This window comes from Drosophila rhopaloa, unplaced genomic scaffold, assembly GCF_018152115.1.
Source record: "Drosophila rhopaloa isolate 14029-0021.01 unplaced genomic scaffold, ASM1815211v1 contig_115, whole genome shotgun sequence".
Lineage (NCBI taxonomy): Eukaryota > Metazoa > Arthropoda > Insecta > Diptera > Drosophilidae > Drosophila > Drosophila rhopaloa.
In genome coordinates this window covers 12,647,165-12,663,147 of record NW_025334990.1, presented here as the reverse complement: position 1 = coordinate 12,663,147, position 15,983 = coordinate 12,647,165, and the positions used below count along the sequence as shown (strand labels likewise).

General features: G+C 38.4%; 1 protein-coding gene across 4 annotated transcripts in view; it reads right to left on the bottom strand.

Annotated features, from left to right (window-relative positions):
* LOC108040617 (cAMP-dependent protein kinase type II regulatory subunit) overlaps nt 1-15,983 on the bottom strand; it is a 32,756-nt gene that overhangs the window by 5,172 nt on the left and 11,601 nt on the right. For all 4 annotated transcript variants that reach the window (XM_017118149.2, XM_017118145.2, XM_017118147.2 and 1 more), the window contains exons 3-4: nt 6,161-6,381; nt 205-386 (exon numbers count right to left, since the gene is read on the bottom strand). In XM_017118149.2, the coding sequence (XP_016973638.1) occupies nt 205-386; nt 6,161-6,374 (396 nt within the window). In that variant the 5' untranslated portion in view covers nt 6,375-6,381. The remainder of the gene's footprint in view (nt 1-204; nt 387-6,160; nt 6,382-15,983) is intronic.

The window sequence follows — 15,983 nt, the reverse complement described above, 5'->3', positions numbered from 1 at the left end:
GAGCAGGAGCCACCCTGATGGGGGATAATCCCCAGTAAAAGGGAAACCGCAGGCAGACACTTATTCGGGTTAAACGCTGATGCGTGTGTGCTGTGCTACCTCCCTTTTTGCTTTGAGCTCCCCCCGAGACTTATGATTTATGTAGTGAAAGTGGATGAGGATGGGTATGTGGATGAGGATGGGCATGGGGATATAGATGCGTACCTGCTCCTTTTCGAGGGATCGGAAGAGGAGGACGTTCTTCACCGACTCCACCAGTCGGGCCCGCTGTTCGTCTGTCTTGGGGAACACGGCGGTGGCACCATCATCGTCGTCATCCGCCTCCGGATCATAGGCCTCGGCGAAAACTGATTTGCGCCGCGAGCTGGCCATTACTGGTGGTTCCGCTGGAATAATACAAATGGCAATCATAAATCAGGTATTTAAAATCTAAAAATCAATTATAGTTCCGCGAATGCAAAGTCTTCTCTGGAAGATTCGAAAATACCCTGTTATCTAAACGATGCCATCAGATTGGAATTCGCTGCTCTGGCATATCTCCTGCTGGGCCACAATTGCATTTCAAATGAAAATGCAGAGGAACGCTCACATATCACAGAGGCAGCATAATCCAATGCTATTTGGTACCATGTACGGGCAACTCTGAGAGCATGTGCAAAAATGTACTCTGTTTCAGAATTCCACACCGGAAAAAGAATTTATCTGGCTTTAAATGACAATCAATGTCAAAACAATATTGGTTGGACTCAAATTATTGTCACCTAAGACAATCCAAATAAAACATGATAGAAAATAATTGTGACATTACTAAAAATGAATCAACTTTTGTTTGTTTGTAATTGCAGTGTAACTAGTTAAAAATAAATTTATTTTAAAGTCTATTGTATTAGTTACTAAAGGTGTTCTTTTGTTAAAAAACAAATGGAAAAAATTAGTACAATAAAATCTTAATACGCTTGAGAATAAAATAAAATATTGAACGTAATTTTTAAAATTCAACTAAATTATAGTCGTGCTTTTTCTTTCTGTGTAACAGTCTTAAAGCCATCTCGTAGATTGCGTTTCCGACAATTAAAATTGCATAAGTATGAGGCGTTGTCCAGCTGAGATTTGCATCCGAGAATATTTGTCAGAAAAGCGAGATAAACAAGTCTCATCTTTTCTTTTCCAGCTCTGCGACAGATATTTAAATGTTTATTCGGGTTCACATGACCGCAAAATCAATTGCTGTAATTATACATTCAACCCGAAACACAACACCTTAAGTGAGCATGTTTTTTGTTGTCTAGTCGTACGTATACATATGTTTTATTTTTGGTCAACGAAATTTGGTTTTTGCTCTAACCAAGCAAAGCTCAACTCACCAGCCAATAAATTACCAGACACCTGAGTGGACATTTTCAATTGCAGCGCCGCCTTTTTTTGTGCGTGATTCCGAATTTAGTTACGATTTCAAATCGGTTGCAACGAGCGCGAAAATAAAAACCAGTTAGGCATGAACACGTTTAAAAATAACTAGAAAAAAAAGTGTGTGTATAAATTTTGATGGGTGTATATGTAACCCAAGGTGAGTGTTGTTGTAGAGAGGCACAAAAAACAACAACTAAAAAACACAAGCGCTTGGCTTTCCCGTCACACGCTGCGTATGCGTAATAAATATTTATGCACTCGAATGTTTGGCGAAGCCTTCAGAAAGTCAGTTGAAAATGTTTGTATATCTGTTCTTCCATAGCAAAATCACAGAGTTCGTTTGGGGGGATTCAGTTTCAGATTCGAATTTGGCAGAATGTTTGCACTGCAACCCGCAGTCGTGTCAAGTTGGCAGTTAGAGTGTCAACCTAATGATGCAATTACCCACAGTTACACAGGCACGCATTCTGGATTTAAACCCCCCCTTTTTCCCGCTCGACCAAAGCCACAAAAATTGTGCACCAAGACGGGCCAAGTGCACGTCTATTTTACTCTCCAGACAAGTATTTATTTAAGCCCTGAACATATATACCCGTCGTCTGTTTGCATTGTGTATGAGCAACACAGATGCCCACGTCCAGAATCTTGGACAGCAATTGCCTCCGTGTTCTCTGCTCTGGTTTTTATTACCGCCCAATGTGCAAGGTCTGTTGAGACTTTTGATTTACAGTCCGGTAATTAGAAGAAGATTTTCAGATGTCTATCAATCTGAAAAATTGTTGCTTCCTAATTTATGAGATTTTTAATTTTCCAACTTGGCATGACTGGATAGATTTCTATCAAATTATTTAGTCAATAAAATACTGCGTTTCTGATTTTTCCGATTTTTGATTTGCTTCTGTTTTGTAGGAATTTCAATTCGTAATATTTGTAAGTCAATCAAATCTTTGCATCAATTATTATTGTTTCCACTCATAAATTTAAATATTCGTATTTCAAAATGAATTTTCCAACTTTGAGAATAATTATATTTTACCCCATTTCATTTCGATATAAATTTAAAAAGTCTCACTTAAATTTCTTTCTCAATCAAATTTATATAACATTTAATTCTCATTAAAACGCTTCTAATTTTATAAATTTTAGAAGGAAAAAAATTTTATTTTCCGTTTGGTTTTAATGTGCAATCTATGATTTCTAATTTAAATTCAGAAATCTTTAAAATTTAAATAAAAAGTTGCATTGGACAGTAATCAAAAATTCATTTTATAATTGCTCCCATTTCCAAAGACGTTTTTACCACAAATAAACGTTAAACTTAAAAGATCTTAGATTTCAACAGAGCCCACTGGCAAAACTTTGAATATCATTTCGTAATTGATGCACCGAAAGTATTTCAATTAAGTAAGTTGCTTGCTCTACTCTACAACAAACACACACATGCACTCTGGCAAATAAGCTGGGAAATTCAATTAAGAATGGCAAATAAAAAGTTGGCTGCATTAATTTCATTAGCAGAAAGAGACAACAGCGACGAGGACGATTGCGAGTAACGGCGACGAGATCGAGATATATATAGGTATATATGTATATATATACAGGACGACAGTTTCCGACGTTGTCGACGTGAATGAATGAATGAATGAGTGGCCAACAGGCAAAACTGGCTTAAAAACTGACTGACGAACCGACTGAAAGACGGTTTTGAATGTGCGTGCTATCCTTGTGACGTCCTCCGAGCGACTGAAAGTGCCAGTGGTGCCACAAGAGGCACAGTGGCACAGCATCGCCACATCACCACATCACCAGACCAGCCACATCACCAGCCATCCTCGTCCGCTGGAGTCGCTGATGACGGGCAAACGTCAAACCAAGGCGGAAATAGTGCCTGTAAGTAGGCAGCACAACACGCCACTCAAGCGGTCCAGTGGTTGTCGGCCGTCTATTTATACAGGTCCCTATATGTGTGTGCCAGCTGTCTGTCGCTTTGTTGGTCAAGCACTGCGAGAAATCAAATCTAAATCTCCTAAAAAATGTGTAGTTCAAACCCCTACAGACTTAGCCTGCGAAAGAGGAATTTTGAGCCTTCAACAATTGCTTTAAAAATAAATTTGATTGATTAACATTGCCAATTAAACTAAAAACAAGTATTATATGAACCTTACTTTGTAAACTACTTTGAACCTTACTTTGTAAACTAGTAAAGGTACATTTATTGTATTTCAACTTATTTCCTACAGAAAATAAAATCTCTACATAAGTAGAGATTTTAAAACAATTAGTAATAGAAGTACTCAAAGATTTGTTTTCATAAACTCTGAACCAAATTAAACTAAATAAACTTAATTAATAAGCACTCAGAAATCCTTTTAAACTCTTTATTTTTCCCAGTGAAGCGTTATAAATAGCGGCAACACTTTGCTTTGTCTTGATTAACATGAGCATTCCCTCAGCTTTTTCATATAAGCATTCATATACACATTATTATTAAGCGCAACAGGAGGATGTTGACGAGGGGTGGATGGCAAAGGGAAAAGGGGAAAGGCGAAAAGGGAAAGGGAAAGAGACAGCATTTCCGTTCAGGTTTGCCACCGAACGAGCTAGAGTCCTGACACAAACGCCGCTGGCATGTCAATAATGTTGAAATGTAACTCACACCACCGTGCCACGCCCCCCGCCCGGAGCATACAGCACCGCCCACCCGGGGCGTGTCATGCGCCCTGTGTGCCCGATGAAGCGTATGCGGCTGCTGAGCTGTTCATCAGTATGCTTCACTGGCCCCGCAAGTCCTGCAAAACATAACCCGCCCAATGCTCTTCCCCTTTCCCCTCACTTTGAGGCTGTGGTTAACAGGAGCGTTAATAAAATGTACCATGGTCAGCGCATACCTTTGACCACCGCCAAAAGCACACACTGGCCACAAAGGCCTACGCGGCGTATGCGCGATATTAATGTCACACCAACTTTAAAGCCCAAAGTTAAACAGAAAACTTTGCTGCAAGGCTTCCGCCCGCAAATAGACATCAAAGCATAAAAATACAGACCAACAGATCGATGGAAAAACCAGTGGGTGGTCGGGGGCGGAAAAGCGTGGGAGGCGGTGGGCGTGGCCAGTAGCTATTTGCGTGCCTTTCGCCTCAGTTGAGGTTGGAGCTTAAAGCAATTTCGCTGGCTTCACTGGGCAATCAATGCGGCCAAAGTTGGCCCTGGCAGCCAGACATTAATAGTTAGACAATGGCCTAAAACTATAATTTATCTAACACTATATACGTATTTATATAGGGAACTGAAAGAAAATTCACGGAAAATTACGTACTTTTCTAATGAAAAACTATATATTTTATGTACAAAGAATCCCCTAAAAATTTAATCTGATCAATTATTTAAAGCTTAGCATTTGAGCAATGTATTACTGCAAAACCATAACTACAAAATATAATTATTTAATGAAAACAATTAAGCTTAGATTACATACAACCACAGAATCTCTTAGTTTTATAATCAAAACTATATTTTTGTATCTAAAGAATATCCTAAAATAATATAATCAAAGGAAGAAAAATTTGAAACTAAGTATTTAAAAAATTGATGTTCTTTAACGTGTTTTTTCCATTATATAATTGTTTTCACTTTAGCCAAAGTTGCGTAACTCTTCAACCGAGATTCATATTTTTCATAATTTACTTAAGAAAAATGACTTATTTAAAGGAAATGAACTTTTCCTTTTATGTTCCCCCATTTTCTAAGAACTCGCATGAATATAACATTTCTGCATTAATATTTGTGTTCTTAAATCAGGCTCAAGGCTCTTTAATCGACATGTTGTATGCCCCAAGCTAGTTAGTAAGCCATGAATGTCTGACTGTGAGTGAAAGGATTGGCAGCTGCAAGTTGGCACAGCTCTTCGGTCTGCTGTGTGCACAATTAATAGATTTTTAATGACACGAGCAGCTTGCCCCATTTCGTTTTCCACTAGCCTCGCCTGCCACTTGACATGGCATCCTCGTCGTGGTCCTGGTACTCCTCCTCCTCTTCCTCGTCCTGGTCCACCTCCACCTCCTGTTCATCCTCCTCCCTCGAGGACTGCGTGTTTGATTAACCGGAAGATAAACACGCAAAAGGAAGCTGTGAACAAAAGCCCCCAGACAGAGACGGCCAACTAAATGGGGCAGGAGCTGGAGCTGTAGCAAATTGAACTCTGCTGAAGCTTCATCACCATCATTATTTAATTTGGTATTTTGTATGCTCGTTGTGGGAGCCAAAGATTTATGGCCATATGCGTGGTCCTGGCTAATTATCTAAACACGTGCCAAAGGAAAACCCCAAAGAAGGGCAAATCATCCGCTCCACGAGGAAACTTTTCAATTTGTGGCAGCCAAATAAATCTTGATTTCCCCCGACCACTCATAACAAAAAAAAAAAAAAAGAAAAATTGACCAGAATTGTCGGGGGAATTACAGCAGCAGATTGTCTATATGTCGAACCAAACTGACATTGCTGACGTCAGTGATTTGCAGCCACTACGCAGCAGTTCCCAGCAAATTGCATGACGGGAATAAAACACAAACTGGGCAAAAAAAAGTGCAGGGGAAAAAGTAAAAATATCCCAGGCAAGAATTCTACAACACGCAGCGGAAAATGCAAAAAGGTCGGGGCAGTTGGGCCAAGAAAAAGTTGACAGGACACGCAATCGAATGTCTTTGGATTAAATAAAAAACCAGCCGTTCAAATAAAATAAAACTCCACTTACCATCGGCATCCTGTGAGTTGACGCTCAGCTGGTCATCGGTACTTATATCTGTGTGCCCTCCACTTGGACGTTCGGATTGGAGTTTGGTGAAGTATTCCACGGCATAGTCGATCACATCCGGGGGCTGTTCCACCAGGAAGGAGATCGAGAACTGCAACAGGACCTCCTTCAGCTCATCGGGCACCTGGATCTTTCGACTCGAATCACTTGACATGTTTGTGCTGTAATTGCAAAGAAACAGGGAAATTGGATTGATTATGATTTTACCCAAGGGTAAACTAAATTCAATTTCGATGAACAGTTTGAATGGGAACTTGAATGATATAAAAGTATACATTCTTTCAATGATAATACACATTATTATAATACTACAATATAAATACTATCAATCAAAGAGTAATTCATTGTAATAGTCAGCAACAATCATAATTGTTATTGCATTCCAACTTAATCGTTTACCCCTCAAGATATCACTCGCTTATTTCATCTACTGATTTGGATTGAAATTGGAAAATGCTGAAAATAATGCCAACCACCGTCCCACATTTCCCCCACTTAATTCACTGGAATACATGAACTGCAATGGGACACCAGTAAGTGTCCAGAGTTCAGCAATGAGGGGCAGGGGCATCGGGGGCATTAGGGGCATCTGGTTTTCAGGGTTTCAGGGGGAGGTACGACATTGGATGAAATTCCGAGTTTAACCTGCGGCCAACGGTCACCTGCTGGCTGTCGGTCATTTAGTTGGCAATTACCAACCCGCTGCCCCTGTTCCCACATCGCTGTTTTTGTCATCACCCATCCATCAGTCAAGCAAACCCAACTCGGCTCATGATTCAACATTCAACATTGCACAATTTGAGATTTTGGTCTGGTTCGGTCGTTCGGCGAAAACGACAGACGTGAGATTCATGTTAAATTTCTGCGCTACCCAAAAACGAGCTGCGACAAATATAATATAATTTACGAGTAATTCACTTTTCACTTGGGTTTCTTATTTTTATAGAAATTGATTTCGATGCCATTGTCTTTTCGTTTCGCAGTAAAAAGACTACATGATGTCACAAATGCTGATGCATTTAAAAACGTGCTTATAAAACACTTTCGGACAGAACAGATAACGAATTGTTATTGTTTGGATGGCTGGAGCTATCTATGATTAATGTGGAATAAATTAATTGGTAAACAAAACGCTTGAAAGATATGTACCTAAACAAATATTTTTTATTAAATGCAAATTAAAGCAAATTTATTAACGCACCCTTACTTTATACACTAAAATTGTTATTCTGCTGCATAATCTTAATTAAATAGGCACTTAAAGGGCTTTAATAAAAGTTCAAAAACATTCATGCTTGCGCATAGCTTCTTAAATAATTTGTAACCCATAAAATTAACATTAAGCTACTTGTAAATCAACTAAATATTTGAAAAGCTGAAGCTAAAGATATGCCTCTGCATATCTGAATTATGTATTTTGGAATATCTTTTTTCAACCCTTCTGGCATTAACTTCCATACTCCTCCCTTTTTTACATTTTTCGCCTAGAAGAACAACCAAATGTTTAAAAAGCTAAACTAAAGATTTTCCTGCCTCTGCATATATAAATTATGTATTTTAGACCCTCCTTTTCAAACCCTCTGGTATTATCCTCCATACTCCTCCCTTTATTCGTAGAAAATCAACAGAGAGCTTAATTTTTGAGCATCAGCATAAATATTTATAAGTTTCCGTCAAATGTACGTAATTATGTAAATTGCGTATTGAGACTTTGTGCGTGGGGATAGAATAATTTTGTTGAGGCATTTTACAAACTTCTTCTACCCGCAACATTTCATTTGCCCTAATTTGAAAATTAATTCTTGGCAGGCAACAAGACTGCAGGATATTGTTCCTGTTCACTGTTGTTTTTGCCAAACTTTTTCAATTAAGTTCATTAATATTCAACTTTCCCTTGCGGCCTCCTGGCGGAACAAATAAATATTTAAAACTAATAAAGGTTTACCACGCCCCCGTTTGCGATGAAAATGTAATCGAAAAGTCTCTCAACTCAATAACCAATTGGGCGTTTAAGTGCTCCCACTGATTGGCCCGGCCAAAAGCCGACTGCTGACTATCGACTGCTGACTGTTTTTCTGTTGCTTTTCGTCTGGCTGAGAGAACATTAGACATTAGGCGGTGCGATTGCAATTAGAGTGGGTCAAGGTGGTTCACTCAACGCACTGCAACCACACGAATGGCAATTGCACAAACATCTGAGAAAACTATAAATAGTCCGGCGGCTCAAGTAATAAGAGGCTGAATGAAATGCCCACCTCCGTCTCCCCTTCCACTTTCCCCATTTTCCACCCATCAGTCAAGGATTTAGGTGCGGGCTGGCCACAGAAACGAAAAAAAAACAGCTAGAAAAAGAAACGGAGAGCACACAAAAAAGAAAAGTTAAACCATTTTCATTTCCTCACAATTTCCGCAGTTGCCGGAGAACGAAAGTATAACTGCACAACCATTTCGCCGACAGTTATAGACGCTATATATCTACACACTCGTAAAGTAGGTAAAGTCAGCTGTCTCCGAATTTAATACCCAAACCAACGAAAGTAAGCTAATTTTGACGACTGCAGGTAGCTAAGTTCGGTTGAGCAAAGCTGATTAAATTTTATAGAAATTGGAAAACTTGATTATGGTTAGGGGACTTTATTTTTACTTTTATTTTTAATAATCACCTTTGACTGAATTGGGTGTTGCTACACAGAGGAAAACAAATTGGACATGGCTATATCCACACGCCTAGTGATGCTGATCAAGAATATATAAACTTATTAGGGTTGGAAGTGTCTCCTATGATCCTATTGACCAAATCCCTTGGAAATAATGGTCAAATCTTGAAATGTCACACCTCGTTGAATTTGTTATAAAATTTCCAATCGAGTGGCATTCACAGCTAAAAAATTTTATTTTGGCCGATTTTTCGCAAAAAATGATAATGTAACCCCTTATGAAAATTTTCTCGGTTTTTTGTTCAAAACCCTGGGAAATAATTGTCACATGTTGGAATGGTATACCTTGTTGAATTCGTTATAAAATTTTCAATCGAGTGGCATTCACAGCTCAAAATTTTCATTTTGGTCGGTTTTTCGCCAAAATAGACGATGTAATCCCTTGGAAATAATGGTCAAATCTTGAAATGTCACACCTCGTTGAATTTGTTATAAAATTTCCAATCGAGTGGCATTCACAGCTAAAAAATTTTATTTTTATCAAAAATGCTTAAATCCGGAGATCCGGAAAAATCAACTTTTTTCTCGGTTTTTTAATCAAAACCTTGGGAAATAATGGTCTCACGTTGGAATGGCATACCTTGTTGAATTCGTTATAAAATTTCCAATCGAGTGGCATTCACAGCTCAAAATTTTCATTTTGGTCGGTTTTTCGCCAAAATAGACGATGTAACCCCTTATCAAAAATGCTGAAATCCGGAGGTCCGGAAAAATCAACTTTTTTATCGGTTTTTTGATCAAAAACCTGGGAAATAATGGGCACATGTTGGAATGGCATACCTTGTTGAATTCGTTATAAAATTTCTAATCGAGTGGCATTCACAGCTCAAATTTTTCATTTTGGTCGGTTTTTCGCCAAAATAGACGATGTAACCCCTTATCAAAAATGCTGAAATCCGGAGGTCCGGAAAAATCAACTTTTTTATCGGTTTTTTTATCAAAACCCTGGGAAATAATAGGCACTTTTATTTCCTTTTTTGATCAAAACCCTTGGAAAAAATGGATTCCTGTTGGAATGTCATACCTTGTTGAATTCGTTATAAAATTTCCAATCGAGTGGCATTCACAGCTCAAAAATTTTAATTTGGTCGATTTTTCGTCAAAATTGATATTGTAACCCCTTATAAAAAATACGGAAATCGGTAAAAAAATATTTTTTCCCAAATCAACCAGAAATCGATAGTTTTCGTCCTCACTTGTACAAAACAGTGACTATTTTGGCTGAGCGTCTTATTTTGGCGAATTTAGAGCAAAAACACCCGCAAGAACCTAAAAAAAACAACTGGGATCGATCGCTTGGGTCTGAAAAAATAGTTGGCAAGAACTCGGCTTAGTTTTACAATGCAATCTCTATGTTAAAGGCAAATTCTTAAACGTATTTTCCCGGTGTATCTAATCTATGTTTTCGTTGATTATGAAAAGTAAAAAATTTTATCCAAAGCTACAAGCAATTTCAATTTCTTTTATTTCTAATAAAAACGGCTGATGGGAATTTGCCTCGCTATCTATGAATATCTTTTGCCATTGCTGCAGCTGTTTTATGTTGGCATTTCCATTAACATTTTCATTTATATTCGCGTTTTGCACTCGCGTTCCCATTCCCCTAATGGAATTTCCCGGGTTTCGGTCCACGTCTCTATCCGCTGGCCACTATCGTCATTATCGTCATTATCATTATCATCAACGGTGGCAGCATGCAGCGCTTTTATGGGATTAAGGCTGACTAATTTCGCCACCATCCTGCAGCACCCTCTTGCAACCTCTCTTGCAACCTCTGGCAACCTCCACATGGTAAACTGTTGCACCCACAGGAGCCCCAGATCCTCCCTCCGGAGGGCCATCAAAATGATTACGGCTTGGCTATGCGTGGCGAGTTAACCATGTGCATATGACTTCCATTTTAATGTCATTTTTACTGCAGCTGCAGGTGGTGGTGAAATGTGAAAGCACCCAGCCGCATGACCACCCACCACCCACTGTGGGTGGAATGTATCCTCTGGATACCTGACCTTTCACCCCTGCCCGTATGTTTGCGCTTTTACAAAATTGCGGAATTGAGTTTTCCGCTTGCAACGAAATTGAATCCAACTTTAAAATTGCATTTACATTCGGAATCTCGTTTTTGCTCTCGAATTGGTGCAGTTATACAATGGGGTTTTTACTGATTTATAAGAGGTTTTAAGAAATACTAATAATCCCTCTTACTATATTACTTAAATGTAAAACGTAATCCTTTAATTGGGAAAATTGTCTATCTGATAAAAAAAGGTTTTTAAACACAATGTTTCTGAAAGATTAAAACTAATAATTGGTTTAAACTATTTATATACCTTTTATTTTAAAATAGGTTATGGTGTGATATTTTACTGACATAAAGAACTTCTTTGTTTAGTATTATATTTTTTTTGGAAAATTTTTATATTCATCGATATTTTAATATCACAGATTAATTCCTGTTATTTATTCCTATCAACCTTATCCCATTGATATCATATAACAAAACAGCCTAAAAATAAACCATCCTAACGATGCAACCGAACAACCTTGAGGATTTCCTGGACCAAAAAGAACAGATGACACAAAATCCCGGTAATAAGTGACCAACTGTCGTTGTTTTTGTTCCTCAACCAACCTGTTTTCAGGATCCTTCGTCGGAATTTCTGTGTCAGTTGGCCTATCCAATTACGTCAACAATTCAGAAATGGGACACCTGTGTGGGGGTTTCGGGTTTTTTGGGTTCAAGAGCGGCGGACACCGAAAGCCTTGCTCCAAATGACTTCATTAAGGAACGGCAAACCATAAATGTGTGTGCTTAATTAGCCAAACTATGTACATGGGCACATCTCGAATTTGATGGTCAGTTCGTGTATTCAACAGTTGGAAGACCTCAAACAAAGAAGCACTCGAGGCGGCCTAATTATTATGCATGTCCCATGACCATATATCGAGGTCTGCCCGTGTCATTGACAGTGTTTCACCCAGACCCAGACCCAGACCCCACCCCACTTGACCTCCCCACCCTATTGAATTTGAATTGGGTTAAGTGTTTTAACGGCAGAACGGCAGGAGAAAATTCGGTTTCCCAAGAAAAAGCGTTTCCAGCAAGGCCACAGCTCAAGTGCAGTGTCATTGTCTGTGACTTGATGCCACATATTCATATGCAAAGGATCTGCCAAAAACGAGCCAACAATAGGCTCAATTATAAATTCATCATTTTGCACAGTACGCAATTAGAAAATCTAATGAAATTGATATTCAATATGGGAAAAACTTTAAATTGCTTTACTATTTGGAGCAAATCAATTTACCAAAAAGTTTGGCATACATTCTCTTAGAAAATGTCACCCAGGGCACAAAAATCAACTGTGTTTTGAAAAACAGAATTTAAATTGATTTTTTGGAAACAATTTAAGTTGTGGCTTTATTGTTTTTGTGACCAGCAGATAATTACTTCTTTCAATACACATTCATCCTCACAAAGTGAAATTATGATGGGGTTTCAGGAAATTACATTTTATTTACATTCTTGAATAGTTCTAAGAATTTTATTTTTAACTACAAAAATTGTGTGTTTTGTGTCCTAGAATTTCAATTGATTATTTGTGTAAAGGAAAAGCGATTTCACTTTTGCCGCTGGCGAACCCTTTGAATTACAGAACTCTTTTAGCTATATTGTCATTTGTGGAAACAATGTACGATTTTCTGGAGGCTAAATAATAATTAAATAGTTGGAATATAAAGGTTTTTTATTTCAAGGTTTTTCCTTTATTCCTTTGCAGATATAAAAAAGAGATACGTTCTTCATTTTCTTTTACCTTCACCTGTTTTTATTAGACTTCCCTTAGTTTCATTTTATTTCAGCTCAGATTTCATCTGCTCTTAACTTATTTGCCTTCAGAGTTGGCATTTTCCCGGCTTCACTACGTTGAAATTTGACTACGTGAATGATGTAAAAAGTTAGGGCGAAAGTTTGTAACAACATTTCATTTTACCCCATAAGCATAAATTAAATTAATATTACTTATTTTGCTAAAAGCATTTCCGTAATGTTACCTGTCCGGTGCTGATGCTTTAATATTTTCTTACGACCCTGCCACAGCGATGTTTATCTCCCAAGCCCCGATTCAAATTTTCTGCCATCTTCTGCTTGGGGGGAAAATGTTTTCACTTCCGGTCAATGCGTCAAAGTGGCAGCTCGAGATGGGGGGAAAAATAAGGCGGCAAGCACTTAATTCTCGTTGACATTTGTGCCCCTTTGCGGGGAGGCGATATGCCCATATGCCCATATGAATATGTGTTATATATATGTTAGTATTTTGACAACAAAATATCGCATCTACATCAAAGCAATTTCAGGGCATACTTCAGGGCGCCGCCGGCACTTGAGCTCAAAATGCGCCACATGACGACAGAGGTTCAGACTTTTGGGTCGTTTGCTCTAAATGTCAGGACTTCACATATACACAAATATATATGTTATATATACATATATATCTTGGGCAAAAAGAAGAAACAGTCCCGAGAGTATTTGACGCAAATTTCACTTCGTCACGCAACTTTAATGGCGAATTTCTTATTTGTTTCTGCCACTGCCGCTGCCCTTCTACCTTTATCTCCCCCTCTCTTTTCTACACACCCCCTGGGATGGGATGTACCGTCTCTTTCTTTGACGTTAAAGTAAAAAGGTTATCAGCTTGAAAATGTTTGTCAAAATACGACGCCAGGGTATTGATTTATTAACGCCCAACAGAACACATGTCGTATGCGTAATGAGAGAGGCTCACTAAACGGTTGGGAAATGTGAGGGAAATTGGGGGAAAATTAGGGGTGTAACTAAGGATGGGGGGATGTGTACTGCGGTCTGCTGACTCACACATTTTAAATGCCTTTTGTTACAGGGGTTATAAGTACATGTCTACAGAGAAAAAGAAGACATTCTGACCTTTTTTCAATTTTAAAGTTTAATGAATAAAACATGACAATATTTACTGCCATAAAATAAACTAAATCTATAATATTACAATAACATTTTAAATTGATTAAAACGGGTACTAGGATACTTATAAAAAATAAATAATAATTAAACCGTAACTGAAACTTTTGAGCTCAGAAATGGGATAGAAAATGTATTTATCTCTGTTCATGCTCTCACATTTACATATTTTTTCCAGTGCATGTACATATGGGTAGTCACAATGGGAATGGAATGCTTAAAGCTGTCAAAAGGAATTTTACAGCCCACGCGAAGCGAAAAAGAAAATTCACCAGGGCATACACACGATTTCATATCGAAGGCAAACGCATGCCTACATATGTGGGTATATACATATATATACTACACGGCGCCTTTCGAATTCAATTTTAAGCCGGAATAAGGGGAGGGGAGGGGGGTTATGGTGGCAGTGAGACAACGACTTGTCAGTTAACCTTTGCCATCTCTGGCCTGATCCCCGGTCTCAATTGTTCTCCCTTCTTTGCTTTTTCGCTTCGGTCTAGAGTCGATTCAATTATTTTTTAATCTATTGGATTTGAAGCCGCCCTGTAAGATTCGCAAATCGCTTAACAATATTCTGAAATATGTCTGGCAAATTTTATATGAGTTCAATGGAGTGTCCAAGGACTAAAGTCAATGTCTGAGGCACTTTGTGAATGTCTTATCCTAACCAGACTTTAATTCCTTCTCGACAAATGATTAGCAACAATCCTAGCCACGACCCAAGCTTCCAAGGAAGTTCTCTGAACTTGTCAAGGACCTGCTGTCTGCCTCCTGTCCATTAAGGACATCTCATCTGTTGGCCATAAATTGTTAAATTCCCTAGGCTGCCTACGCAAAATTTTAAGACAGCTATTGGTCGAGCCACTCCCTCTGATCCTTCCTGCCATCCTGCGATTATGGCCAGAATGATAAACTGCTGGATGGATGCTTAAATTGACGTCCATTAGCGTTAAATTAGTGAGCAATTATGTTGCCTGTTCGCTGAGGCGGGCAACAGATACTCGGCTGCAGATGGAGATTCAGATACTTTAAAGGTGGAAGCAGCAAAAGCAACAGCAGCTTCCCGCGGATACATAAAACGCGAGTGCTTTGGTACAGTGTGCACTCGCAGTAATAGATGAGGTATTTTTTACCTAAATCAATTAAGGGAATTGTCAATTCTCACGCTTTCTAAGATCCTACGCATTTAATTGGCAATATATTAATTGGTAACAATTAAGCTGTCCTATTAAATTATAACTAAATTAATTTAACAAAATCTCTTAGAATAATTCATCTAAAATAAATTTATTTGACATAAAATAAATAGAAGTTAATAAAGTGTTTAAATATATAAACAATTTAGTTCTTTTAATATTTTGTAGGTACAAAATCAATCAATTCGATTGTTGATTTTCCCCCTTATTGACCAAAAGATTACTAGTTACTTTTGTTACTTTTGTTATCCAGAGTGTCTACCGTACCTTCCACCCTTCGGCGTGTGGGTAAAAGGATATTCTTGTATCTGTATCTGTATCTGTAAGCACCCTAGGAAAAGCGATTATGTGTTGTAACAAAACGTTTTATCTACATTTGTTGCCACCACCGCTCTTGCCCCATCAAAACGTTCCCGTTCGTCGCTGTTGCCTGTCGTTTTCTCAGTTTAATTTTAAACACGATTCTTCCTTTCCCTTGGACCATCTCTCCCCAAAATTTGTTGCGCGTGGCAGTTTTTAACGGCGCGTGCTCAAAGCAAACAAGCCCAGCAAAAAGGCAAAGCATTTGGGGAAAAAATACTGAAAAGCGAATAACAAAACATGAAGAAAAGTAAAACTTGTACCCGAGTTTTTCGGCAATTAACAGCATGGCAGTATAGATAAAAAAAACACACGATAAATAGCAACAAAAGTGGCTGAGTGGTTGTTGTTTCAGTTCGGTTGGCGCATTGATTGCCGTTGCCCAATTCAAGACGATAAACTAAAAGGCCAAAACGGGGATTACAGCCGAACAAACAGCGCAAAACAGGCCAATTTGTGTGTGGATATTATCTGTTTGGGTGTTTGCCACGGGG